This window comes from Muscardinus avellanarius (assembly GCF_963383645.1).
Source record: "Muscardinus avellanarius genome assembly, chromosome: 1".
In the NCBI taxonomy this organism is placed as follows: Eukaryota; Metazoa; Chordata; class Mammalia; order Rodentia; family Gliridae; genus Muscardinus; species Muscardinus avellanarius.
Genome location: NC_137786.1, coordinates 65,244,128 through 65,270,925, shown reverse-complemented (window position 1 = coordinate 65,270,925; position 26,798 = coordinate 65,244,128). Strand labels below are relative to the sequence as shown.

Sequence of the window (26,798 nt, the reverse complement as noted above, 5' to 3'; positions counted from 1 at the left end):
GCAAAATCTGCCCCAAATTATTTTTGGTTTATATAATCATCATTTATTATATTTCATAAAATTATACAGAAAATAAACTCTATTTCACAGGTAAAGAATATGAGACCCAGGGAAGTTTAAAGATTTGCAGAACATCAACAGACAGTGGACATATATAAAAATAAGTGTCTAACTTCTCTAACTATGAAGTTTTAGGAAAATACAGCCAAGCCAGGCCTGGTGGCCACATCTGAAATCCCAGTACTTGGATGGCTGAGACAAGAGGATCACAGATTTGCAGGCAGCTTCAGCAACCACATAAGGCTCTCTACAACTTAGTGAGAACCTGTTTCAAAATAAAAAATAAAGTAGGGCTGTAGGTGTAGCTCAGAGGTAAAATACCCCTGTGTTCATTCTTCAGTAACACACACACACACACACACACACACACACACACTCTCTCTCTCTCTCTCTCTCTCTCTCTCTCTCTCTATGAAGCCAAAATATCAGAGTATGCTTCAAATCAACACTTTCATCTTATATGGTAAATAGCCATATTTCTTTTGAATTCCTGGCTTATGAAGATGAACATAGCTCTACAAGTTTTTCTTTCAATGGTTGAATCCTAGAAAACAGAAAGGGGAACAAATTCCAAATTGAAGAGCTCAGAACCTTGCACACAAAAGTCCATTATGCTTACACTGTGGAATTAACACATGCCCTGCACTCTACAAGATTCACCATGCCTAATATGGACTTAAACCTCTGAAACCTCCAGAATTGGGAGCTACTAAATCTCCTTTCCTCTAGATGTGGTCATCAAGGATTGAGAGTCACAGCAATGAGAATGCTGCCTGAGACACTGCTCGCTCGCAGGCTGGAGTGGACTGAGGCCTCTGAAGCCGAGTGCCTGTGGACACCTGCCTCAGGTCACATCACGTAAGTGAAGATGTCAGAATTCCAATCTGAGCTGCATGGTTACAAAGCAAAGTCCTTGCTCTCATTTAATTCCAAGCCATAACACGGGTTCACCCTGGAGAAACTTAACAAGAGGGGTACCCAGAATATGTACACTACAAAGCATATAAACTAGCTTATGTCCAGGTCCCAAGTAAGAAATACAGACAACTAGTTCCCCCAAGAAAACAGAGGATTACATAGCCTCTAAGACATGGGGTAATGAAAATGGGTCTGTGAAAGACAGCAGTATCTGAACAGAGTCTTGAAAAAATACTATGAGGTATTCAAATGACAGAGAAACAATATATCCTTGGGTTAAGGAGCATGGCATGAACAAAAATCCAGCACACAGAAGCATGCAGGTGGATCTGAACAAAGTGAGCAGATTGGTTTGACCAGAGTAGAAAGTGTGAATCCAGAAGTTGTCAGCTATCACCACCAGGCCTCACCCCCAACTCGACATAAAAAAAATCTATTGAATATTGGCTTAATATTCTTGTTGCTTGAGATTAACATAGTAACTCCATATAAAAGGGACTGAAAGAAGGTGACAGGGCATTTAGTGACCTACAGAAAATGTTCTGAATTAGCTGAGGCTGGTAATGGGAAGGAAGAGGATGGAAAGGATGCTAAGAAAATATCCAAAAGGTGATCTAAAAAGGTATGGGAGGAAAACCAAAGTCAAGTTAAAAAAAAATAATGGCCAGGCACAGTAACTCATGCCTATAATCCTAGTACTTGGGAGACTGAGACAGGAAGACAGCAGATTGAAGAACAGCCTTAGCAATTTAGTGAGAGCCTCAGGAACTTAGTGAGATTCTATTTCAAAATAAAGAATAAAGAGGGCTAGGAGTGTTGTTCAGAGGTAGAATGCCTCTGGGTTCAATTCCTAGTACCATAATAATAAAATAATAATAATAATAATAATAATAATAATAATAACAACAACAACAGCAATGATGATGATGCAAGCACTGACAGAAGCAATCAGAGCACTCACATAAATGTTAAATAGATTCACAAAGAGTACATCATACCATCTCACTTAAGGTATATACTCAATAAATGTCCCTTTTTAAAAAACAGCTTCGCCGGGCATGGTGGCGCACACTTGTAATCCCAGTACTTGGAAGGCTAAGACAAGAGGATCTGGGTTCATGACCAGCCTCAACTATTAATGAAGCCCTCCGCAGCTTACTGAGATCCTGTTTCAAAATAAAGAATAAAACTAGGCTGGGGATCTAGCTCTGAGGTAATATCCTCCTGGATTCAATCTTCAATACCGATAAATAAATAAATAAACAAACAAATACATAAATAAATAAATACTTCATTGAAATTAAAACTTACACCATAGAATTTATACCATAGAATTACCCTCTTAAAATGTGCAATTTAGCCGGGCATGGTGGCACATGCTTGTAATCCCTGTATTTGGGAGGCTGAGACAGGAGAATTGCAAGTTTGAGGATAGCCTCACAAACAGTGAGACTCTCAGCAACCTAGCAAGACGCTGTTTCCAAAAAAGAAATAACATTAGGCAGAGGGTGTAGCTTGTAGGCAGAACACCTCTGGATTCAATTCCCCAAGTACCAATCACACTAGAAAAAAGGGCAATTCAACAGCTTTAATATATTCAAAAAGATGTGAATGTAACATCTAAACAACCCAATGTTAGAACATTTCCATCATCCCCAAAAGACACTCCATAACCACCAGAAGTGACATCCCACCCCAAACAAGCACTGACCTACGCTCTGTCTTTATGAATTTGCTTATTTTGGACATTTTACATAAGTGGAATCATCTACTAGGTGATCTTAATATATATTTCTTGAATACGAGTCAGAACCTGTGGAAGGCAAGCCAATGCTGAGAAGGAAAAGAAGCATCAATGGCATATTCCATCACATTTGTGATGAGATATTACATCACAAACACACCGCTAACTGGAGACATCCACGACCAGCTCAAGACGCTGCTCAAGGTTTACATAGAGTATTGCCTAGCCTAAAGCCAAGACCCGAGATTATTCACATAGAAAATAATGAAAGACTTCCAGGAAGATGGCGACGGAGGAAAGTGGCACTTACAAGTCCCGCTAACAATCGAACTCTATTACCACAAAACCAGTGCCTTTCAGAGCCAGAAAACACCATCAGCAAAGAAATAAAAACTGTAAATACAAGGGACAGAGAAAAAGAGGGCTGGAAAAACAAGACACCAGAAAGAAACCAGCCCGAAGTGCCGTGGCCGCTGCGGTGCGGAGCAACCGGAGCCACGGCACGAAGCGGGCAGAGCTGCAGCGCGGAGCAGCCGGAGCCACGGCGTGAAGTGGCTGGAAAGGCCCTAGCCACAGCGCGGAGCACCCAGAGCCGCGGCGCGGCCTACATCTTCCCTAGCAGCACCAGGCTCCAGAGAGAAGGGAAACTCAGAACGGAGCTCAAATCCAGAGAGGAGGTATGCCGGCCTTGCGGACTAGGATGCAGCAGCAGCGCCTTACTGCTGGCGGCAGCTGCGAGTTCACCAGTCGGCTCTAGACCAATGCACTCAACCAGCCACCAGGCTCCAGAGAGGAGGGGTGGACAGCGAACCGAGGTGAGCTGCTGCTGAACAGCCAGGCGGCAGTCAGCAGTTTTTTCGGCGCAAGGAGCATCTAAAGCTCCCAAGGGCTGGGATCAGCACACCCTGCAGGGACTCAGCAGAGCTCAAAACCAGAGAAGAACTACGCCAACCTCACGGCCGAGGACGCGACAGCAGCGCCTTACTGCCAGGAGCAACGGAGAGTTTACCAGACAACTGAAGACCAACGCACTCAACCAGCCACCAGGCTCCAGAGAGGAGGGGTGGACAGCGAGCCGAGGTGAGCAAGTGCTGAACAGCCGGCCGGCAGTCAGCAGTTTTGTCAGCGCAGGGAACATCTAAAGCTCCCAAGGGCCGAGCACAGCACACCTGGCAGGGACTCAGAGCGGAGCTCAAAACCAGAGAAGAAATACACTGCATCACGGCCGAGGGCATGGCAGTGGTGCCATATTGCCAGTGGTGGCAGCAGCGAATCCACCGAGTTCACTACAGCTCTATCAGCGCACTCAACAACCATGAGTAAAATTGCGGCCCCTAGGGGAGAAATCCCAGTACTGTACTCCCAGGGACTTGCGCAGATAGTCTCCCTGGGTCGGAGATTTTAGCAGTGCAACCCAGTGGGGGAGTGGCGGTGGCAGAGATATCACACCATAGTCAGAACACCCAACTTGGCACCCCCCACGGTTTGGGCAGCCTCGATTGACTCCCTGGGTCTGAAACTTTGTGATACAACCCAGTAAAGGAGTAGTGGTGACTGAGATACCACAGACTCGAGATCCAGAGCATCTTAAGTGAACTTGTAGTGACTCAGGGAAGAACCCAGAGAAGGCACAAACTTCCAAAATCATGGGAAAGAGAAATATCAATGGAGCAGTGAATGCCCACAACCCCACAACATCAGAATCTGATAACAAAGAAATCCAAAGATCTCTAGAAGATCAAATCAGGAAAATAACTTTGGAAATAATAGAGGACTTTCGAAAAGAATTCAGAGAGAGTCAAAAAGAGATAAAGGATGCAATCATTGAAATAAAGGCCTCAATTCAAAGTATAAACAACAGATTAGACCACATGGAGAATAGAATCTCGCTTCTTGAAAAAGATCATTCCAAAAATGAACACATAGTTTCTAATTTAGAAAAAAAAAACCCGACAGCAGGAATCTGACATTGAAGAAATATGGGCCCATTTTAAGAGAGCTAACCTAAGAATAACTGGAATAGAGGAGGGAAAAGAAGGTGAAACCAAAGGGATCAATAATCTCTTCAAGGAAGTAATAGCAGAAAATTTTCCAAACAGAGCAAGAGGTCGATACACAGGTCCAGAAAACTTATAGAACTCCCTTTAGACAGGATCAGAGAAGAGGATCCCCATGCCATATAATTGTCAAATTGACTAATGTGGAAGCCAAGGAGAGAATCTTAAAGGCAACAAAAACAAAAGGCCAAGTGACATTCAGAGGCAAACCAATTAAAATCACTCCAGACTTCCCAAACCAAGTTATGAAAGCCAGAAGGGCATGGAGTAACATATTCCAAACTCTGAAAGAAAACAACTTCCAGCCAAAAATTTCCTACCCAGCAAAACTATCCATCAAATTAGATGGGGAAATAAGAAGCTTCCATGACAAACAGCAACTGAAGGAATTTATGTCTTCAAAACCAGCACTAGAGAAAATATTCAAGGAGATTAACTGCAAAGAGGAAATGGGTAATACACGCCAGAACCAAAGAAACAAGAATTCCCATCCAGCAGACAACTAAGCAAAGAAGAATAAACAGTATCTCAAATAAGATCTTAACATGTTGGGAATTAAAAATTATCTCTCTATAATCACACTGAATGTAAACGGCCTCAACTCCCCAATAAAAAGACATAAAGTGGCAAAATGGATTAAAAGCCAGAATCCATCCATCTGCTGCTTACAAGAAACACACCTCACAAGTAAAGATAGGAACAAACTCAAGGTAAAGGGCTGGAGCAAGGTAATCCATGCTAATGGTACTCGAAGACAAGCAGGAGTAGCAACTATGATATCAGACAAGTTAGACTTCAAACCCAAACATATTAGAAGAGACAAAGAAGGTCACATTTTACTGGTAAAAGGAATAGTCCAGCAAGAGGAAATAACAATAATCAACATCTATGCCCCAAACATAGGGGCAGCTACTTTCATAAATCAAACTCTTTGTGACATGAAGTCACACATAAATCCCAACACAATAATGCTGGGAGACTTCAACACACCTCTCACAATACTAGACCAATCTTCCAGACAAAGGGTCAGTAAAGATGTCTCAGAACTAAAGAACACCATTAACCAAATGAGCCTGTTGGACACATATAGAATATTTCACCCAACTACAGCGTGGTTACATTTTTCTCAGCTGCTCACGGAACCTTCTCCAAAATAGATCACATCCTGGGACACAAAATGAGCAAAATTTTAAAAATGTTACATACTTCCCTGTGTCATTTCAGACCATAATGGAATGAAACTAGAAATCAACTATAAGAAGACCCAGAGAAACAACATAAACATGTGGAGACTGAACACCACACTTCTGAATGAAGAATGGGTCATAGAAGATGTAAGAGGTGAAATCAAGAAATTTCTAGAAACAAATGAAAATAAAGATACAACATATCAAAACCTCTGGGACACTTTGAAGGCAGTATTAAGAGGAAAATTTATAGCACTGAGTGCTCACATAAGAAAAACAGAAAATCTTCAAATAAATAGCCTAACGACACACCTCAAAGCTCCTGAAAAGCAGGAAAAATTGAACCCCAAAGCCAGCAGAAGACAGGAAATTATTAAAATTAGAGCAGAAATTAATGAAATAGAGAATAAAAAAATACAGAAAATCAACAAAACCAAAAGCTGGTTTCTTGAAAAAATTAACAAGATTGATAAACCACTAGCCAACCTAACTAAAAAAAAGAGAGAATCAACCCAAATTATGAAGATAAGGGATGAAAAAGGAGACATTACTACTGACAGCGTAGAAATCCAGAGGATTATCAGAAACTACTTTGAAAAACTATACTCCAACAAAATGGAAAATCTGGAGGAAATCGACAACTTCCTAGATAAATACAACCTTCCTAAACTGAGTCAAGAAGATATAGAACACTTAAACCAACCAATAACAATCAAAGAGATTGAAACAGCAATAAAGAGCTTACCATCAAAGAAAAGCCCAGGACTAGATGGTTTCCCAAGTGAATTCTATAAAACCTTTATAGAAGAGCTAACCCCAATACTACTCAAACTATTTCGGGAAATAGAAAAACCGGGACACGCCGGGCGTGGTGGCGCACGCTTGTAATCCCGGCGCTTGGGAGGCGGAGACAGGAGGATCGCGCAGGTTCGAAGCCAGCCGTGCTGGCGTAAGAGACCCTGTTTCAAAAATATAAAATAGGTCTGGGAGTGTAGCCCGGAGGAAGGAGGGCTTCCAGGAACCCCAGTACCACCAAAAAAAAAAAAAGAAAGAAAAGAAAAAAAAAGAAAAACCGGGACTCTCCCAAATACATTCTATGAAGCCAACATCACACTAATACCCAAACCGAATAAAGACAGTTCAAGGAAGGAAAACTACAGGCCTATATCTCTGATGAACTTGGATGCAAAACTATTAAACAAAATACTAGCAACACGCATTCAAAACCACATCAAGAAAATCATTCACCATGACCAGGTAGGGTTCATCCCAGGGCTGCAAGGCTGGTTCAATATACGAAAATCAATCCATGTAATTCATCATATAAACAGAATCAAAGACAAAAACAACATGATCATCTCAATAGACACTGAAAAAGCATTTGATAAAATTCAACATCCATTTATGATAAAAACACTGCAGAGAATTGGAATAGAAGGAACATATCTCAACATTATTAAGGCAATCTACAATAAGCCTATTGCCAACATCATATTAAATGGAGAAAAACTTCAAGAATTCCCCCTAAAAACTGGACCGAGACAAGGATGGACGTCCACTATCACCACTTCTCTTCAATATAGTACTAGAGACTCTAGCCAGAGCAATAAGGCAAGAAAAGGAAATCAAAGGAGTACAAATAGGAAAAGAAGAACTTAAGCTTTCACTATTTGCAGATGACATGATACTATATTTAGAAAACCCAACAAACTCAACCAAAAGGCTTATAGAACTGATCAACAAATTCAGCAAGGTATCTGGATACAAAATCAATCTTAAAAAATCAGAAGCTTTCCTGTACACCAACCATAAATCCACTGAAAAAGAAATTCAGAAAACACTTCCACTCAGGATCTCCCACAAGAAAATAAAATACCTAGGAATAAACTTGACCAAGGAGGTAAAAGATCTCTACAAAGAAAATTATAAAACACTGAAAAAAGAAATCGAAGAAGATCTTAGAAGATGGAAACACCTTCCACGTTCATGGATTGGCAGAATAAATATCATTAAAATGGCCATCCTCCCAAAAGTGATCTACAGATTTAATGCAATGCCCATTAAACTACCAAGATCATTCCTCACAGACATAGAAAAATCAGTCCTTAAATTTATCTGGAATAACAAAAAGCCCAGAATAGCCAAGGTAGTTCTCAGCAACAAAAACCACACAGGAGGAATCACAATACCTGACTTTAAACTATACTACAAAGCCATTGTAATAAAAACAGCATGGTACTGGCAAAAGAACAGATATATAGACCAATGGAGCAGAACAGAAGACCCAGAAACAAGGCCACACACTTTCAGCCAATTGATTTTTGACAAAGGGGCCAAAAACATACACTGGAAAAAAGATAGCCTCTTCAACAAATGGTGTTGGCAAAACTGGTTAACCATATGCAGAAAATTGGATGTTAATCCCACTTTTTCACCCTGTACAAAAGTCAACTCACGATGGATCAAAGACTTGGAAATTAAACCAGACACCTTGAAGCTCCTTGAAGAGGGCATAGGTCCAACACTACAACACATAGGTACAGACAAACATTTCCTCAACAAAACCCCAAAGGCACAACAAACTAAAAGGAGAATCAATACATGGGATTGCATGAAACTGAAGAGCTTCTGTTCAGCAAAGGAAACTATCAAGAACCTCAATCGAGAGCCAACAGAATGGGAGAAGATTTTTGCCACCTACCCCTCTGATAGAGGACTAATATCTAGAATATACAGAGAACTCAAGAAACTCAACACTAAGGAAACAAAGCATCCAATAACAAAATGGGCAAATGAACTAAATAGACACTTCACAAAAGAAGAAATTCAAATGGCCAATAAATGCATGAAAAAATGCTCAACATCACTGGCAATCAGAGAGATGCAAATCAAAAGTACTCTGAGATTCCACCTAACTCCAACTAGAATGGCAATCATTCAAAACACAAACAACAACAGATGCTGATGAGGATGTGGAGAAATGGAAACTCTAAGACATTGTTGGTGGGATTGCAAATTAGTGCAACCACTTTGGAAAACAGTATTGGAGAATCCTCAGAAGAACGGGAACAAATCTACCATTTAATCCAGCAATGCCACTGTTGGGTATCTACCCAAAAGAAAAGAAACCAAACTACCAAACTAATGCATGTGTATCTATGTTCATAGCTGCACAATTCACCATAGCCAAACTATGGAACCAGCCAAGATGTCCATCAACAGATGAATGGATTACAAAACTGTGTGATATGTACACAATGGAATTTTACTCAGCCATCAAAAAAAAAACTCAATTACATCATTTTCAGGGAAATGGATGGAACTAGAGGACATTATGCTAAGTGAGATTAGTCAGTCACAAAAAATAAGAAATCAGATGCTTTCCCTAATATGTGAGAGTTAGGGAAAAATGGGTCATAGGAGGAACTCTTGAAAGAGGAAATCCTATAGAGGAGCAAACAAGACAATCTAAAGGAGGAGAAAGGAGGGGGGAAAGAGGAAAATCTCTAAAACACACAATGTACTTAAACATATCGAAGTCAATCACTAAGCCAAGCAAGGGAGGGAGGGACGGGAAGGGAAAGGGGTGGGAATTGGGTAGGGGTTAAATCAGCGATGAGTACATGTTTGTACACACAAGTTTTTTACCCCAATATGTTGTATGAATATAATGCACCAATAAAAAAAATTAAAAAAAGAAAAGAAAAGAATGAAATAATGAGGGAGGATGAAATTCCAAAGAAATAGAGGGTACAGCACAAAGAGCAGAGAGCCACCTGCATTTGAGACCTTTATATATGAGGTGGATGAAGAAATGGAGTAGGAAAAGCAGCTGCAGTAAAACATAATTACAAAGGCCTGAGAAGAGGGGGGGCATATGTGCTATAGAAGGCTGCAAGAGGAGAAAATGTGGGGAAAACCCTATAGGGCTTAGTAACTTTAAAAAAGATAATTTCATGTTTAATTCAGAAAATAAAAGCTTCTAAGAGAGAAAATACGTAGCAAAATGAAGATAGAAAGAACACAGCCCAGCCTTCAAAGGGCTTTTAGAAGGGTAAAAAGCAAATATATAAGTATTTCTGTTTTTTGGGGGGTTTTTTGGTGGTATTGAGGGTGCAACCCAGGGGCTTTCTACCTCTAGGCTATACTCCCTATTTTATGCTTTATTTGGAAACAGGGTCTCACTAAGTTGCTGAGAGCCTTACTAAGTAGCTGAGGCTGGCTTTGAACTTGTGTGACCCTCCGGTCTCAGTCTCCCAAGCACGGGGATTACAAACACCACCACGCCCAGCCAAATGTACAAGTATTTCAAGAATGCAAATAATCTAATACTCTTAACCCATGAAGTCCCCAAGTTTTTAATTCTGCAAATATTTCAATGAAATTGACACATATTAACTAAAATAGAGTGGAAATCATAATATAAAACTTATTACATAATTATCATCAGTATTAATGAATATTATCGCTAATAATTCACCAATTACTTTTAACAAAAGAACAACTCTAAAGACACTTATTTTAAAGATACCATAAGTGGTATATTTGTCGCTAAATTTAAAGTTTTTGAGTGTTCCATAAATGGGACAATGGGACATAATAAGCTAAATATAAGGTGCAATTATTTCTACATGCATTACTTGTATATACTCTCAAGATACCAGACAGTAAAAAAAATGAAAAAAAAATGTAAAAACTTTTTCTTTAAAGTGATATCCACCAAAAAGTCTTCATCATTTTAAAACAAAGGTGTTATCCTCTGGGTCTCTATATCATGTTTGAACACATATAGAATATCAAATAAATAGCCAAAGACAATAAAATTTTAAATAAGCAAATAAAAACTGACTTATCTTATACTCTATGATGATTATTTTAAGGCAGTAAAAATAGTCATGGGAATTCTACAGGAAGAGCTGTAGGTAAGATAATTAGGCAGTTACTAAAAATAAAATTCATATTATAACCCAACTTTGAACCTATCGCCAGCTCACTTTTTTTTTTCTAGTACTGGGGATGGAACCCAGGAGCATTGTACCTCAAAGCTATACCCCCAGTCCTTTTTTATTATTTATTTTGAAACAGGGTCTCACGAGTTGCAAAGGGCCTCACTAAGTAGCTGAGGCTGTCTAAGAACCGCCATCCTCCAGTCTCAGCCTCCCAAATGCTAGGATTACAAGCGTGTGCCACCACGCCCCGCTAACCAACTCACTTTCTATTCTTAAATAGAGTCTATATATTTTAAATATGATACTATATACACTCAACAGAGTAATTAACTTCTGTTTATTAATTAGCCTAAGATACTCCATATTCAAAACAGAAATTTGGCTATATAAAAGATCCAAATTTCTCTCGTGTGTGTGTGTGTGTGTGTGTGTATGTGTATGTGTGTGTGTTACTAGGGACAGAACCCAGGGACATTCTACCTCCAAAGCACACCACCAGCCTTTTTTTTTTTTTTTTTTTTGGCAGTACTGGGGATAGAACCCAGGGTCATTATACCTCTGAGCTACACCCCAGCTCTATTTTTCAGTCTTTTTATTTTTTGAAACAGGGTCTCACTGAGTTGAGAAGGGTCTAAGTAGCTGAGGCTGTCCATCAACTGTGATCCTCCTGTCTCAGCCTCCAAAGTACTGGGATTACAAGTGTGCACCACCATGCTTGCCCAAAAGATCCAAATTGACCCTTTAAATCATAAAAAAAAACCTTTTAGTTTAATAAGATTTAAAAACATGGATTGAGTATCCTTATCCAAAACGCTTGGGATCAAAAGTGCTTTGGATTTCAGAGTACTTGAATATACATAATGAGACTCCTTGAGGATAGGACCAAGTCTAAACATCATAGCCTTGAGGGTACTTTGATTTGATTTTTTTTTTTTTTTTTTTTTTTTTTGTGGTACTGGGGTGGAACCCAGAGGCTTTCTACCTCCGGGCTATACTCCCAGACCTTTTTTATATTTTATTTGGAAACAGGGTCTCACTAAGTTGCTGAAAGCCTCACTAAGTAGCTGAGGCTGGCTTCAAACCCGTGTGATCCTCCTGTCTCAGCCTCCCAAGCGCGGGGATTACAAGCGTGCACCACCACGCCTGGGTTGATTTGATATTTTTAATGTGTCTACATTTAACAACAGCCTGTCATGCTAGATGTGGAACTTTCCACTGTGACACCATGTTAGTTCTCAAAAGTTTTGAATTTTGGAGTGTTTTTAAATTTGGGATGGATTTGGGATTTTCAACCTGAATTCCCTTTGTTTTCAGAAGTTGAAAATGATGCAATCTTTTCAAATATATCTATGCATAACTTCTCATTATAAAAAGTAATCCTCAAATTACACATGAACAACAAAGTGGTTTGAGGTTCTACTGAATAAACAGCAAAATGAGAAAATGGGAATTTGACATCAGGCTCACTATAAAAATTACAGATATGAAGTTTCACTTACTTTTTTAAACATAACTAGTGAGATGACTGCTGATGCTGTAAAAAGTGCTGCTATGATTATCATCATGATTCCAACAGGAATATTTTGGTTAAGACCAGTCAGGGATGAAATCCAACCACTACAAAATAATAAAAACAAGAGTATAACTAGGCAACTAAGTTAAATGAACACTTTTTAAAGGTAACACAATATCTAACCCATATCCAGCACTTATGAACCAGGCAATGTTCAAGCTCTTTATATGTATGCATTAACTCATTTGATTCTGACAACCACTCCACAAGAGAATTGCTATTTTTAATCTCTATTTTACAGATGAGGAACTGGGTCACAGAGACATTCAGCACCCAAGTTTACAGAGCACAGTCTGAATTCAAAAGCAAATGAAACTCCTGAGCTGCAAGTGTTTACCACATTTATTGCATTGTGAGTTCATTATTATAATTTTAGCTCATAAAATATGAAAAAGAACTTTCAAAAGCTCAGCAAAATAAAAATTAAAAACTAGGCAAAACAAAGATGACACATTCACTATGAGGGCATAAAGATGGCAAATAATAACATGAGAAGGTATTCAATGTCATTTAGGGGGAGGCAAATTCAACCCACAGTAAGCTATTGCTATATACCTGTAAGAATGGCTAAACTTTAAAAAAAAAGTGATAACACTGTCAAGGAAGTGAAAGCCGAACCACTCAGAACTGTTAAGAGGAATATAAAATAGTGTAGCCATGCTGGAAAACAGTTTGCTCATTTCTTAAAAAAACAAAAACAACAAAAAACCCTAAACACGCAACTAGTTATACTTTTATCCTAGAAAAATAAAAACTTATGTTTACATGAAAACATGCTTATGAATGCTCACAGCAGCTTTATTGGTAATAGTTTCATACTGGAAATAATCCAGATGTCCTTCATATGGTGAATGGCTAAAATGTGGTACATCCATAACATGGAATACTATTCAATAATAAAAATAAACTACTAATATACATAACAACCTGGATAAATCCCCAGAGAATTAGGCTGAGTGAAAAAAGCCAACAGTTGCACACTGTATGATTCTGTCTCCATAATGCTCTTAAAATGACAGATAAATAAAGCTGGGTATGGTGATGCATGCTCGTAATCCCAGCATTTGGTAGGTTGAGACAGGAGGATTGTGGTTCACAGACAGACTCAGCTACTTAGTGAGGCCCTCTGCAACTCAGTGAGACCCTGTTTCAAAAATAAAGAATAAAAAATAGGGCTAGGGGTGCAGCTCTGAGGTAGAATGCCCCTGGGTTCCATCCCCAGTACTGGGGGGGGGGGGCAAAATAACCAAAATGACAAACAGATTAGCTAGGGGTTAAGGAGAAAATGAGTGCAGAAGAATTTTGCATGTGGCTATAAAAAGCAATCTGAGGAATCCTCTAGTGATGGAATAAGAAGATATGTCCTGGCTATCAATGTCAAGGTCCTTGTCTTTATATTTTACTTCACAAGAGTTAACTACTTTGGGAAAAGTACACCTGGGATCTTTCTGCATGCATTTCTTGCAACTTCATGGAACCTATAACTACCTCAAAATAAAATATCATGGAAAATTATCTGAATTATATAAGGCCTGTTTTTAAACAGGTCATCCCATATGTGCCCTTATTAGTAGACTCTTCTGAACTATTTAGTTACCTGCTCTTCTGCTCAATTTTGACATTCCCCCTGTAAGTTTATACTAAACACCAAAAGAAATTACATCTTTTTTGCAAGAATAAAAAAGATCTGTGCTATTAAAGCATTTTCCCCCTTAAATGTCAAAGACTAATCACTGTGTGCATTGGGGGGGGGGCACTGGGGATTGAACCCAGAGGCATTCTACCTCCAACCTACATCCTCAGCACAATTTTTTTTTTTCTTATTTGGAAACAGGGTCTCACTAGGTTGCTGAGAGCCTCACTCAATTGCCAAGTTGGCTTTGAACCTGTGATCCTCCTGTCTCAGCCTCCCAAGTACTGGGATTATGAGCAAGCACCACTATACCCGGCTCTCTAATCACTATTTAAAATAATGATAAAAACTATTATTCCAAGAACTGATAATATCTATATAAATTCTCTGCATGTCTATATTACCCCAACAGGAGTGCTGCAAAATTATCAAGAGTTGTCTGACAGCCAATCACTCTCTGATTCAGAGGCATCACACTGAACTTTAGTCCTCAGCACACTGCAGTTACTTGTTCATTTCAATTTTAGTCTATGAATATAGTAGAAGTGGCACCAAACACACTTTGGGTATACAAAAACTAGACTGAATGTAACTCACTATGAAAGACAGAAGAAGGCAGAAGACTTTAGAGATGTGTACTCTACTGCCAATTTACTCAAGCAATGCCTCTCCAGTGCCTAAGAAAAAAGACACCGCTCTACTACTGCCTTCCAGCATGGGTCCAGAAAGCCCATTTCTGTGGGCCCCCTACTAATCAGCTGAGGCTGATTCTATGTTAAAGATGTACATATACATGTGTATGCAGGGATTCTACCTTTCAAAGACAAAGGTCCATGTATAAATGTGTTTGTTTATTTAAAATCATGCTTTACACATAACAAAAAGCCTTTTCCTTCAAATCATTAAGTTCTTTTCTCTGCCTCCCACAATCTCTGCTACTCCTATCTCTGACCAATCCTTAGTCTCCTTTGCCTTCTACCTCTTGATGTACATAAACACTTGGTTTAAACTAGATATAATGTGCCACTTTTTAAAAAATGGCAACATAATCTTCAAAGAGAACAGTTTATCCAAAGGTTATGTCCTGGGACATTTTTTAGATTGGGTTTGCTTTTATATGCTTTCATTTGCAAATCTGGCTTTTCTGTATGAACTATATTAGGATGCCAAAAGTTATAAGCAAATATTAGATTAACAACTAAAAACTAGTAAATAAACTTACCAATTACCCCAATTATGAAATCCTGCAGCTTGGAGCACATGCACAGCAAATTGACAAATATAGACGAAGAAGAACACAAAAAATCTGAAAGAACTGTCACTCCTTCAAAAAGAAAAAGGGGGATGGAGAAGAAAGGGAGTGTCATTTTCTTGTTATCTTTACATTCACATGCAGGATGACATTCAAACCTTAAATTCAAAGTAACAGAAATATCATACTAATTTATATGAACTTTTCATCTAAATATCCTGTATTATTTCAATCTTATTTTATACTTTAAATTTCTAGCTGTACCATAATTAATCTTAACAAAAAATTAGCTTTCCTTTTTTATTTAAATTCATAAAGTTATAGTTAATAGAAACTATAAATATTTAATATAATTTGATAAGTATTAAATTGTACATATGTACAATTAAAATATACATATGTATATCCCTGACTCCCTATCAATACTGTGAGCATATCCCTCAAACTTCCTTGGGCCCACTGGTAATCCCTTACCTTCTCCCCTCCCTTTCTTACCCACAGCTCTGTGTCGTCACAGTTTGCCTATTTAACAATTTTATTTACATTGGATCATACAGTATACTTTTTGCATGCTTGGTTTCCTCTACTCAGCACTATTATTCTGAGATTCACTCATGTTGTGGCATGTATCAGAAATTGATTCCTTTTCATTTCTGAGTATAATTGCATTACATAGATAAACCAACAGTTTAACCATTCACTGTTGATGGACATATAGGATTTCAGTTTACCATTAAAGTTATCATAAACATTCATGTTCAAGTCTTCATATGGGTATATATTTCCTTTTCTCTTGGGTAAATACCTAAAGAGAGAATGGCTGGAACACATGTTAAGTGTCTGTTAAACTTTTTAAGAAACTGCCAAACTATTTCATAAAACAGGTGTTTCATTTTATATTTTCACCATCAGTATATGAGTACTCTAGGAGACTTCTACTGGCATTTGTTACCAAAAGTAGTAGATCTTGTACATAAGAAGAAATTAGGAAGTGGAATATTAAGTAACCCAGCTTGTACATAGCCTTATTTCCTTGTTTTATACAGTGCTAGGGATCCAACACAGGGCATTACACATTCTAGGCAAATAATTTACCACTGAATTATATCTATATAGACCAACTTAGCCATTTTATTTTATTTTATTTTATTTTTATTTTTGGTGGTACTGGGGTTTCTGGAAACCCTTCTATCTCCGGGCTACACTCCCAGACCTATTTTATATTTTTTATTTTGAAACAGGGTCTATTAAGCCAGCGAGGCTGGCTTCGAACCTGCGTTATCCTCCTGTCTCCGCCTCCTAAGCACCGGGATTACAAGCGTGTACCACCACACCCGCCCAACTATTTTTTTTAATTTTTTTCTTGTTGGTTTAAAATGGCTAAGTTGGCGCTGGTCGTGGTGGCACACACTTGTAATCCCCGTGGTTGGAAGGCGAAGACAGGAGGACCACGCAAGTTTGAAGCCAGTTTGAAGTTTGCTGGCTTAAGAGACTCTGTTTTGAAACAAAAATATAAAAATAAGGGTCTGGGAGTGTAGCCCAGAGTAAAGGGTCTCCGAGAACCCCAGTACCACCACCAAAAAAAAAAAAAAAAAAAAAAGTTGGAAAAACAATATAAATTGATTTAAGTTAGTGCCTTGGTTCACAATAAAATATTTATAGTATCATGGATATTTAATAAATATCTTAATAAATCCACAAAAATAATCTATTTCCTGGTCAGAATAAATAAGAAAATAAATAAAGCTTCCTACTACTTGCCATTATAGCTCTTTTTGAACTTATCATGCAAAATTTCAGGAAATAGATTCATATGATCTTATAAAATTTATTTTACAAGTCAAATCAGTATCTAAGATTTTAATTATAAATAAAGTTTGAGGGAACAGGGGAAAACATTTTTTCATTATTTTCATTATTAGTTCATTATTTAAAAAAATAACAGAAATTTTAAATTTACTATTATAGGAGCAAAAGTGAACTAAAATATTAAAATACTATCACCTTTACCTTTGGGAACTTAGCATAGTGGTTATTAGAATGAAACTCGAGTGATAAAGTTGGGTTTAAATCCAAAGGTCCCCACTTAAAACTGTGTAACTTCAGACAAAATATTAACCTTGAGATTTCCCTGCAAAATGGGATGGCAACCAACTTTGTGTAGATAAAATAATACATGTAAAGATGTAGAGCTTCTCAACAAGACCCCAAAGGCACAACAAACTAAAAGGCAAATCAATATGTGGGATTGCATGAAACTGAAGAGCTTCTGTTCAGCAAAGGAAACTGTCAAGAAGCTCAATTAAGAGCCAACAGAATGGGAGAAGATTTTTGCCACCTACCCCTCCGATAGAGGACTAATATCTAGAATATACAGAGAACTCAAGAAACTCAACACTAAGGAAACAAAGCATCCAATAACAAAATGGGCAAGCAAACTAAATAGACACTTCACGAAATAAGAAATTCAAATGGCCAATAAATGCATGAAAAAATGCTCAACATCATTGGCAATCAGAGAGAGTCAAATCAAAACTACCCTAAGACTTCACCTAACTCCAACTAGAATGGCAATCATTCAAAACACAAACAACAACAAATGCTGGCGAGGATGTGGAGAAGTGGGAACTCTAAAACATTGTTGGTGGGACTGCAAATTCGTGCAAGCACTTTGGAAAACAGTATGGAGAATCCTTACAAGAATGGGAACAAACCTACCATTCAATCCAGCAATACCACTTCTGGGTATCTACCCAAAAGATAGGAAACCAAACTACCAAACTAATGCATATGTATATATGTTCATACCTACACAATTCACCATAGCCAAACTATGGAACCAGCCAAGATGTCCATCAACAGATGAATGGATTACAAAACTGTGGGATATGTACACAACAGAATTCTACTCAGCCATTAAAAAAAATACAATTGCAGTATTTTCAAAGAAATGGATGGATCTTGAGGACATTATGCTAAGCGAGATTAGTCAGTCGCAAAAAGTAAAGAATTAGATGCTTTCCCTAATATGTGAAAGCTAGGGTGAAAGGAGAAACTCCAGGTGAAAAAGGAGATCCTATAGAGGAGCAAATAAGGCAACCTAACTGTGGGGATGGGGGTGGGGAGGGAAACTCTTTAAAGTGCATGATGTACTCATTCATATCATAGTCAACCACTAAACCAAACATGGGAGGGAGGGACGGGGAGTGAGTGAGGTGGGGACTGAGTGGGGGCTGGCTGAGTGATGTGTACATCTATGTCTACACAAGTTTTTTTTTTTTAACCCCATTATGTTGTATAACTACAATGCACTAATAAAAATTGTTTTAATAAAAATAATAAAAATGTTGTGGCAAATAAAATGTTAAGATTTACTACTCAAAAAAATGATGTAGAGCACAGAGTAAATAACTGACAATTGCTATTTATTGATACCGCTATTTCACTAATATAATGTTGCACAAAAACATACTGTTTTTCTCCCAGATGTGACTGACACTGGGCTGAGCAAAATTTGGCCAAATTGTGCAAAATACCCCTACATATATGTATTTTTTAAGACAAGGATTTAAAGATTTTAAGATTTATGATGGAGTCAGTGGCTTTAAAACTATGAAGAATCACTCAGTACACTAGGATGAGTTAAGAAAAAAAAAAGCCTAAGAACAGAATGGAATAGATCCTGAACTCTGTCTTCTTTCCATCTGTGTTCTGCTAAAACCAGGGAGGCATAATAAGAAATTCACATGAAAAGAATTTTTAAGCCTGTGTCACACACCGGGTTTAAGCTCTGGATCCTCTGTACTAGTCTGTACTTTGTAAAAGTAGCTTATGTTTTTTCAGTATGTGCCAGGGACCATGCTAACACAAGCATTATCCCCTCAACACTTATGGCACTGCCCCAAGGTAGGAACTAGTACTGACTCTATTTTACTGAACAACATTTGGAGAAGGTAAATAATCCAAACGCTGCCGGGCATAGTGGCGCACACTTGTAATCCCCGCGCTTGGGAGGCTGAGACAGGAGGATCGCGCAGGTTCGAAGCCAGCCTCAGCTACTTAGTGAGGCTCTCAGCAACTTAGTGAGACCCTGTTTCCAAATAAAATATAAAATGGGTCTGGGAGTATATCCCGGAGGTAGAAAGTCTCTGGGTTCCACCCCAAGTACCACCAAAAATAATAATAATAATAATAATAATAATAATAATAATCCAAACACATGACTGGTAATAAAAATGTTTAGATTAATCTCTATATCTATTGTTAATGTTCTCAACCATGTGATAAAAACTACTTCCTTAATTCTGCCTTCTCCAAGAAATCTAATTATCAATTTAATATCACTATCTAAAATAAATGAATTATGTGCTCAATGTAGTGTTTTCTATATAAGGGGAAATGATAAATTTTCATTTGTAATCATTTAAAATGCTCTCTTTTAAAAAGAGTCAGGAAAGATACAATAGACAAAATATTTTGCAACTAATAGGAAAATAAGGACTAGCCAGGAGTGGTGATGCATGCCTATAATCCCAGCTACTTAGGAGGCTGAGGCATGAGGACCACAAGGTCAAAGTCAGCCTGGGCAACTCAGCGAGGCCCTTTCTCAAAATGAAAAAATAAGCCAGGCGTGGTGGTGCATGCTTGTAATCCCAGCCAGCATTCAGGAGGCTGAAATAGGAGGATCGCCGTTTGCAGACAGCCTCAGCTACTTAGTGAGGCAGTTTGCAAGTCAGTGAGACCCTGTTTCAAAATAAAGAATAAAAAATAGGGCTGGTGGTATAGCTTGGAGATAGAATCCCCCTAGGTTCCATCCCTAGAACCGCAAAAATAAAAAAATAAAAAAAAAATTAAAAAATAGAAAGGGCAGGAGCTTGTAGCTCAGTAGTAGAGAACTCCTGGGTTCAATTCCCACTATCACAAAAAGAAACAAACAAATAAATACTGGAATTTCATAAATTACTTGACTAATCAAAAATTTTCTTGAGTGACAACTACAATCTCACAATTGAATTACCATTCAATGTAGAAAGTATTAACAACTGTTGTTAGCTAGTACTTAGCCACTTTCAAGTTACCTTTGAATAATAAAACTAATAATGTAAAGGAAAAGAGAAGTCAACATTGGCTAGATCCTAGATCAAGAATAAACTATATTCAGGATATTATACAGCCAATACTCTTATAAAACAGAAAAGCAAAACATTTTTCTACAAATATTCCTCTATGACACCTATTTCAACAGAGAACACCGAATGGCAATTGAGTCTGAGTTCTGACATATCTAATATTGTAATAGGAAGCTATTCATCAAGCCTGTTTTCTTATGTCATAGTATCAATTCTCTTCCTTTACAGTCCTATCATTCCTATACTACAGGTTCCCTATCTAATCATCTCCCTTGAAATATCCCTAAACATTTCTGCAAGTGTTAACACAGCCTCAAATTCTTCTCCTTTTCCTTCTTATTCATGATACTGGTGATCAAACTCAGGGCATGCTAGCCAAGCACTCTGCCACCAAGCTACACCCTTGCCACTTCAAACATTTTATTTTAAGAAGAAATATTAAGAACTTGCCCAAACTGGAATCTATCTTGCAATTCTCCTGCTTCAATTTCCCAAGGAGCTGGGATTACAGGAGTGTGCCATCATGCTTAGCTATCATAGCCTCAAATTCTCAATTTTAGATTTATTGTTGGTTAATAGGTATGTATTGATTCTTGAAGTAAAATGTCATGGAAAAACAATTATTTCATGGAATATTGCCCAAACAAGTAACTTTTATTGAATAAACTAAAACTTAGACTTTTATCACCAATATCAATTCTTTTTAGATTACTAAAAGGATCACAAAATCTCTATTTGTATCATATTGATGCAAATTATCTTTCTGTTCATTAAAAATACACAAAACTCTCCTGGTAATCTCTTTTTTACCATAAGGAAATACAGTTTTTCCTGTTTCCTAGCTTTTTCTGAAACTAAACACTAAGCTAGCTTTCATTCTGTTAATAGCTGAATAGCATACTAATAGATAAGAATAATAATCCTAAACTCATTTGTATCTATTGCCAAAGAATATAAATACATAAGCATTCTAGCAAATATATTTATTTTAATATGAATTACATAATAGGAATGTATGTTACTCTCATATTTAAATATTTAATTATATAGTACATTTAATGTAAAATGTATAATATATCTTTTACTTTTATTTACATATATATATATATATTAGTTACACCACACATGTTCCTTTTTTTTTTTTTTTTTTTTTTTTTGGTGGTACTGGGAGTGGAACCCAGAGGTTTTCTACCTCCAGGCTATACTCCCAGTCCTACTTTATATTTTATTTGGAAACAGGGTCTCACAAGTGCTGAGGGCCTCACTCAGTAGCTGAGGCTGGCTTCCAACCTGTGCAATCCTCCTGTCTCAGCCTCCCAGGCATGGAGATTATATGCATGCATCACCACACCTGGCCACCACATGTTTCTTAGATAGTTACTTTTACTGTTCTAAAATAATGCTACTCTGTTCATTCATATTTCTTTTTAACATAAAAATAACCAGCTGATAAAAAATATAGAATCTAGAGCTGACTCATCAAAAATATGTTTTTTTAAATTGACCTCATAAATTGGGTGTGGTGACACACGCTTGTAATCCCCACGCTTGGGAGGCAGAGACAGGAGGATCCCGCAGGTTCGAAGTCAGCCTCGCTGGCTTAAGAGACCCTGTTTCCAAATAAAAATAATATAAAATAGGTCTGGGAGTAGAGCCTGGAGGCAGAAGGGTTTCTGTAACCCCAGTACCACCCCCCAAAAAAAATTGACCTCAGAAACCTAATGTTATTTTTATATTTAGTAAAAACCTCAAAAAAAGTACTGATTTACTCTGAATTGCAAATGATCTCTGATAGCACAGTAAGATGCCTTCGCAAACAGGTTTGCCTCAAAAAAGAATAGCACATGGAAATAAGCAATAATTCAATGCTTTTTAAAAACACAAATGGCAAAAATAAGAACTAAATGCTTTTACAACTTCTTTAAATAGGAGAAGGAAGACGGATGTGGGGGTCCATGCTTCTAATAGCAGTACTTGGAAGACTGAGACAGGAGGATCACATGTTCCCAGCCAGCCTCAACTACTTAAGTGAGGCCTTCCGCAAGTTAGTGAGACCCTATTTCAAAATAAAGAATAAAAAATAGGGCTGGGGGGTATAGCTCAGAGGTAGAATACCCCTGTTCCATCTCCAGTACCACAAAAAATAAAAAATAAAAAAATAAGAGGAGGAGGGCAAGATCACTAAGAAGAGCAGCCGGTTCCATTCCAGAGATGCAGCCCACCTAAGGCTTCTGCTGAATCAGAACAAGAATGTCCTCTCTCCTCAACACACTCCCATCCGCCAGGCTAGCAATGTATAAAGTAGGGAAAAAAGAAAGTGTGGAGGGAGACAATCTCTGAGGGAAGGCACAAAGGGGAGAACTAAAGTTAATAAAGCAGATATGGGGGGGGGGGAGCCTCAGAACAAACAGTCCTCACCTTAAACATGAATAGCACCAAAGGAATCTCAGTCTGCACAGTACCGAGGGCAGCCACGGCAACCAAACTCCCAAACTCAGATCAATCCCTAACTAGACTGACTGATACCTCCCCACCCCACACACAGCCCTCACTAAAAGCCTATATGGTAGAAAAGACACATCCATTTCAAAACACAGAAACTAGTTATTTCAGTGTACTGTCTTCAGAAGATGTCTAGCTTTTAACAAGGATTCACTAGGCATAAAAAGAAATGAGGGAAATTCCCTAATATACATGCTGTACATTCACAAACATATCAATCAATCACTAAGCTAAACATGAGCAGAAGAGAGGCGGGGCGGAAATGGGGTAGGAATTGGGGAAGGGTTAAATGAAAGATGTGTGCATGTATGCCTCCACCATCTTGTACTCCATTAAGATGTATGACTACAATGTACCAATAAAACAATTTAAAAAATAAATAAGAAAAATACTGGCAAGAGACAAAGCATTCAAGAAAAACTCACAAAACTCAGACAATGGCACTGTCAGACAAGGAATTAGTAATAACTATAATTAATATGCTCAATATTCTGGTCAAAAAAGTGAACAACATGCATGAAGAGAGGGAGATCCCAGCATACATGTACGCCACAAGGGGGTGGGGAGGAGTTGGTGGAAATGAAGAATGCCATAACAGAGAGGAGAAGGCTGCGAGCTGTCTACCAATGCACTCAGCACAGCTGACAGTGGAGAGAAATTACACACACCAAAATGGAAAGACAAAGAGGAAGCCAGGTGTGGTGGCCTCCACTTGTAATCCCAGCATTTGGGAGGCTGAGACAGGAGGCTCCCGGTTCACGGACAGCCTAGGCTACTACTTAGTAAGCTACTACTAAGAAGCTCTACTACTACTACTTAGAAGCTCTTTGCAACTCAGTGAGACAAAGAGACAATGACTGGGAATTTTACTAAATTAAGGAAAGACTCCAAGTTTAAAATCCAAGAACATTAGAGAACACCAAAACACTATGTACAAATGACACACACATGTACTTAGATCATATTCAAAAGCCCCAGACTCCTAGTACTTGAGAGGCTGATACAGAAGGATCTCAGGTTTGAAGCCAGCCTCAGCAACAAAGAAAAACAAAACTCTGAGAGTCCAGAATTTTCTACAATACATTTCAAAAGTGAAGGAAAAATAAAAGGCTTTTTCAGCCAAAACCCAGAATACAAGTTACTAAAAACTTACACTACAAGATATACTAAGGGAAAGTATGGCAAAATTATAATAAGATAAACAAACATGAAACTCTATACACACAAATAAAAATGTTGAAGTAGCATTAATAAAACCCATAAAACTTCATCTTTTTATTATTTTTAATTCTTCTGGAACAACTGACTGCCTAAAGAAAAAGTCAGTAATGTACTATACTTCTTGGTATATATAAAAATACAAAAGAAAACTCCACAAAGAATTGAAGGGAAGAATTGAAATTATCAGACTTCAGGGAAGATGATTAGGGAAGCAGCACATCTCAGTCCTACTGACACTATCTCTGTTACCATGAAAACAGCATCTTGACAAGAGAAAAGAACAGCATAAAACTGAACAGAGCAACAAAAATTAAAAGGTGGCAGAATCAAAGCTAAAAGACAGAACAGAAGACAGAAAAGCACCCTGCTCACCTCTAATAGCTGTAGCCACGGGGATCGCAGGGCAGCACCATCTTGCCTAACTGCGCCAGGATTGCTGGCACTGCAGCCTCTAGAGACCCCCAGAAAAACAGACAACAATTGACGCAAAGTAAGCAGCTGAAGTTTATCAGAATTGTGAGTGGTCAGGTCTTTGCCCCATGCTTCACAAACTACTGCATGAGCCGGGTGTAGTGATGCATGCTTGTAATCCCAGCACTTGGGAAGCTGAGACAGGATGATCTCACAGGTTCGAAGCCAGCTTCAGCTACTTAATGAGGCTCTCAGTAACTTAGTGACCCTGTTTCTAAATAAAGTATAAAATGGGTCTGGGAGTATAGCCCGGAGGCAGAAAAGCCCCTGGGTTCCACCCCCAGTACTACCACACACACACACAAAAAAAGATACTACTGGACCCCAGCTACAACCTGCAGCAGTAGCAAACAAGCTCATCACATCCTGTAGAGATCCAGGGTGATGCTCAACAACACTGTAAGTGAACCAGCAGTCCCTGAAAGAGACCATCCAGTAGAGCCACAGGAGACTTGCAACTTATGCAGCAAGGGATAGACTCCCAATATCTGAGACTTTGAAGTTCACCCTGGTGAAGGTGGGGTAGAGTCTGCTGTCAGACACAGCAGAGACACTGAGTAGCAGGTAGCCCCCAGAGCCAACTGGGCAAAGAAGCCAGTCTGCGGGGCATAGAACTCTAGTAGGGTCTCTGGAGATCACCACAGATCACCCAATTGTAGGGACCAGAGAGAAGTCAGACCAACCCAGCTCTGTGTTGGGAATGCGACTCCTACATATACAATGGGTCTGGTCCCAGGGGCACCACCACCTGTGTAGGCAAGGAGAGAAGCAAGCTCAGAGTCTGTGGAAAGCGTGGACACCCACACCTACATTGGATCCAGCCCCAGTGATACTGGCCACCTGTGTAGATTGAGAGTCTCAGAGACAGTCTCTTTTTGAGAGATAAGAGACTGAGGATTCCAGTGGGAGAGGTGCTGGTGACACTTGGTGCCTGCACAGAGAAACACACCAGGCCAGGGTCCCAAACATTGAAGGACACCAAAATGCAGGGCTGCAAACTGACATCATTACTAGGTTAGAGAGCAAATGAGAGTGCTAGGAACATACTCAAGAACCTATTATAGAATGTGAACTTTAACTGAAAGAATCCATGCAGACTCAGGAGGACTGCAAAGGCCCAGTCTACTCAGAATTCATAAAATTGTTGTTTCATTTTGTTGTTTTGGGTTTTTTTGTGTGTGTGCATGTATGCTTGTTTGCTCTCTGTTTACAATATTCTTCCCTATTTCATATCTACTTTCCTCTCTCCATCTTTTTTTCTTTTCTTTTCTTTGTCTTGTATTAAATCCACTTCATATCACTATACCTAAATACACTGGTTAATATAACCCTTATATATATATTTACTATGTCTAATCTCTACTATATATTACATTACTACACTCAAACTCTCATTCTACTTGATCCTATCTGCTACTTTACAAAATTAAAGATATATATGGACCATTATTAGATATATATATTGTAAAAAACCAAAGCATCACTAAAAAAATTTGAACAGGAATATATAATAAAGAAACAGAGCGGATATAGAATCATTAACAAATACTCAGCTAATCCAAAAGAAGGCAAAAAAGGGAAATAATAATTGAATAATTGTTTCTTTCAAATAGAAAACAGGTAATAAGCCAGCTATGGTGGTACATGCTTGTAGTTCCAGTACTTGGGAGGCTAAGACAGGAGAATTACAGGTTTGAGGCCATCCTCAGCAACCTAGTAAGACCTTTAGCAACTTACCCACAACCCTGGGACCCTGGTTTCAAATTAAAAGAATAAAACAGGGGTGAGGGTGTAGTTTAGGGGTTAAATGCCCCTGGGTTAAATCCCCAGTATCACAAAAAATGAAATAAAGAGAGAGTGAAAGATAGACAGTTGGTAAAACAGCAAATTTTTTTAATTCAAGCTAATCATTAATTATATTATATAAAAATGACATACACTACAGATAATTAAAAATGGATTTAATACATCTAACTTACCTAAATTCATAGCTTAGCACTACTAGGTTATTCACCTTTGCAATCATATATATGGTTAGCTAGGAACTGGGGCTTTCTGTAGCTGCCCAGCATCATAAGACTATGAGTTTGGGAAAAAAATAA

The 26,798-nt window shown here is 38.3% G+C and overlaps 1 protein-coding gene across 2 annotated transcripts in view; it reads right to left on the bottom strand.

The window, feature by feature from the left end:
• SCAMP1 (secretory carrier membrane protein 1) overlaps positions 1 to 26,798 on the bottom strand; it is a gene marked incomplete at both ends in the record, with an annotated part of 103,343 nt that overhangs the window by 11,108 nt on the left and 65,437 nt on the right. For both annotated transcript variants that reach the window (XM_080703809.1, XM_080703808.1), the window contains 2 exons: positions 12,415 to 12,532; positions 15,344 to 15,445. In XM_080703809.1, the coding sequence (XP_080559935.1) occupies positions 12,415 to 12,532; positions 15,344 to 15,445 (220 nt within the window). The remainder of the gene's footprint in view (positions 1 to 12,414; positions 12,533 to 15,343; positions 15,446 to 26,798) is intronic.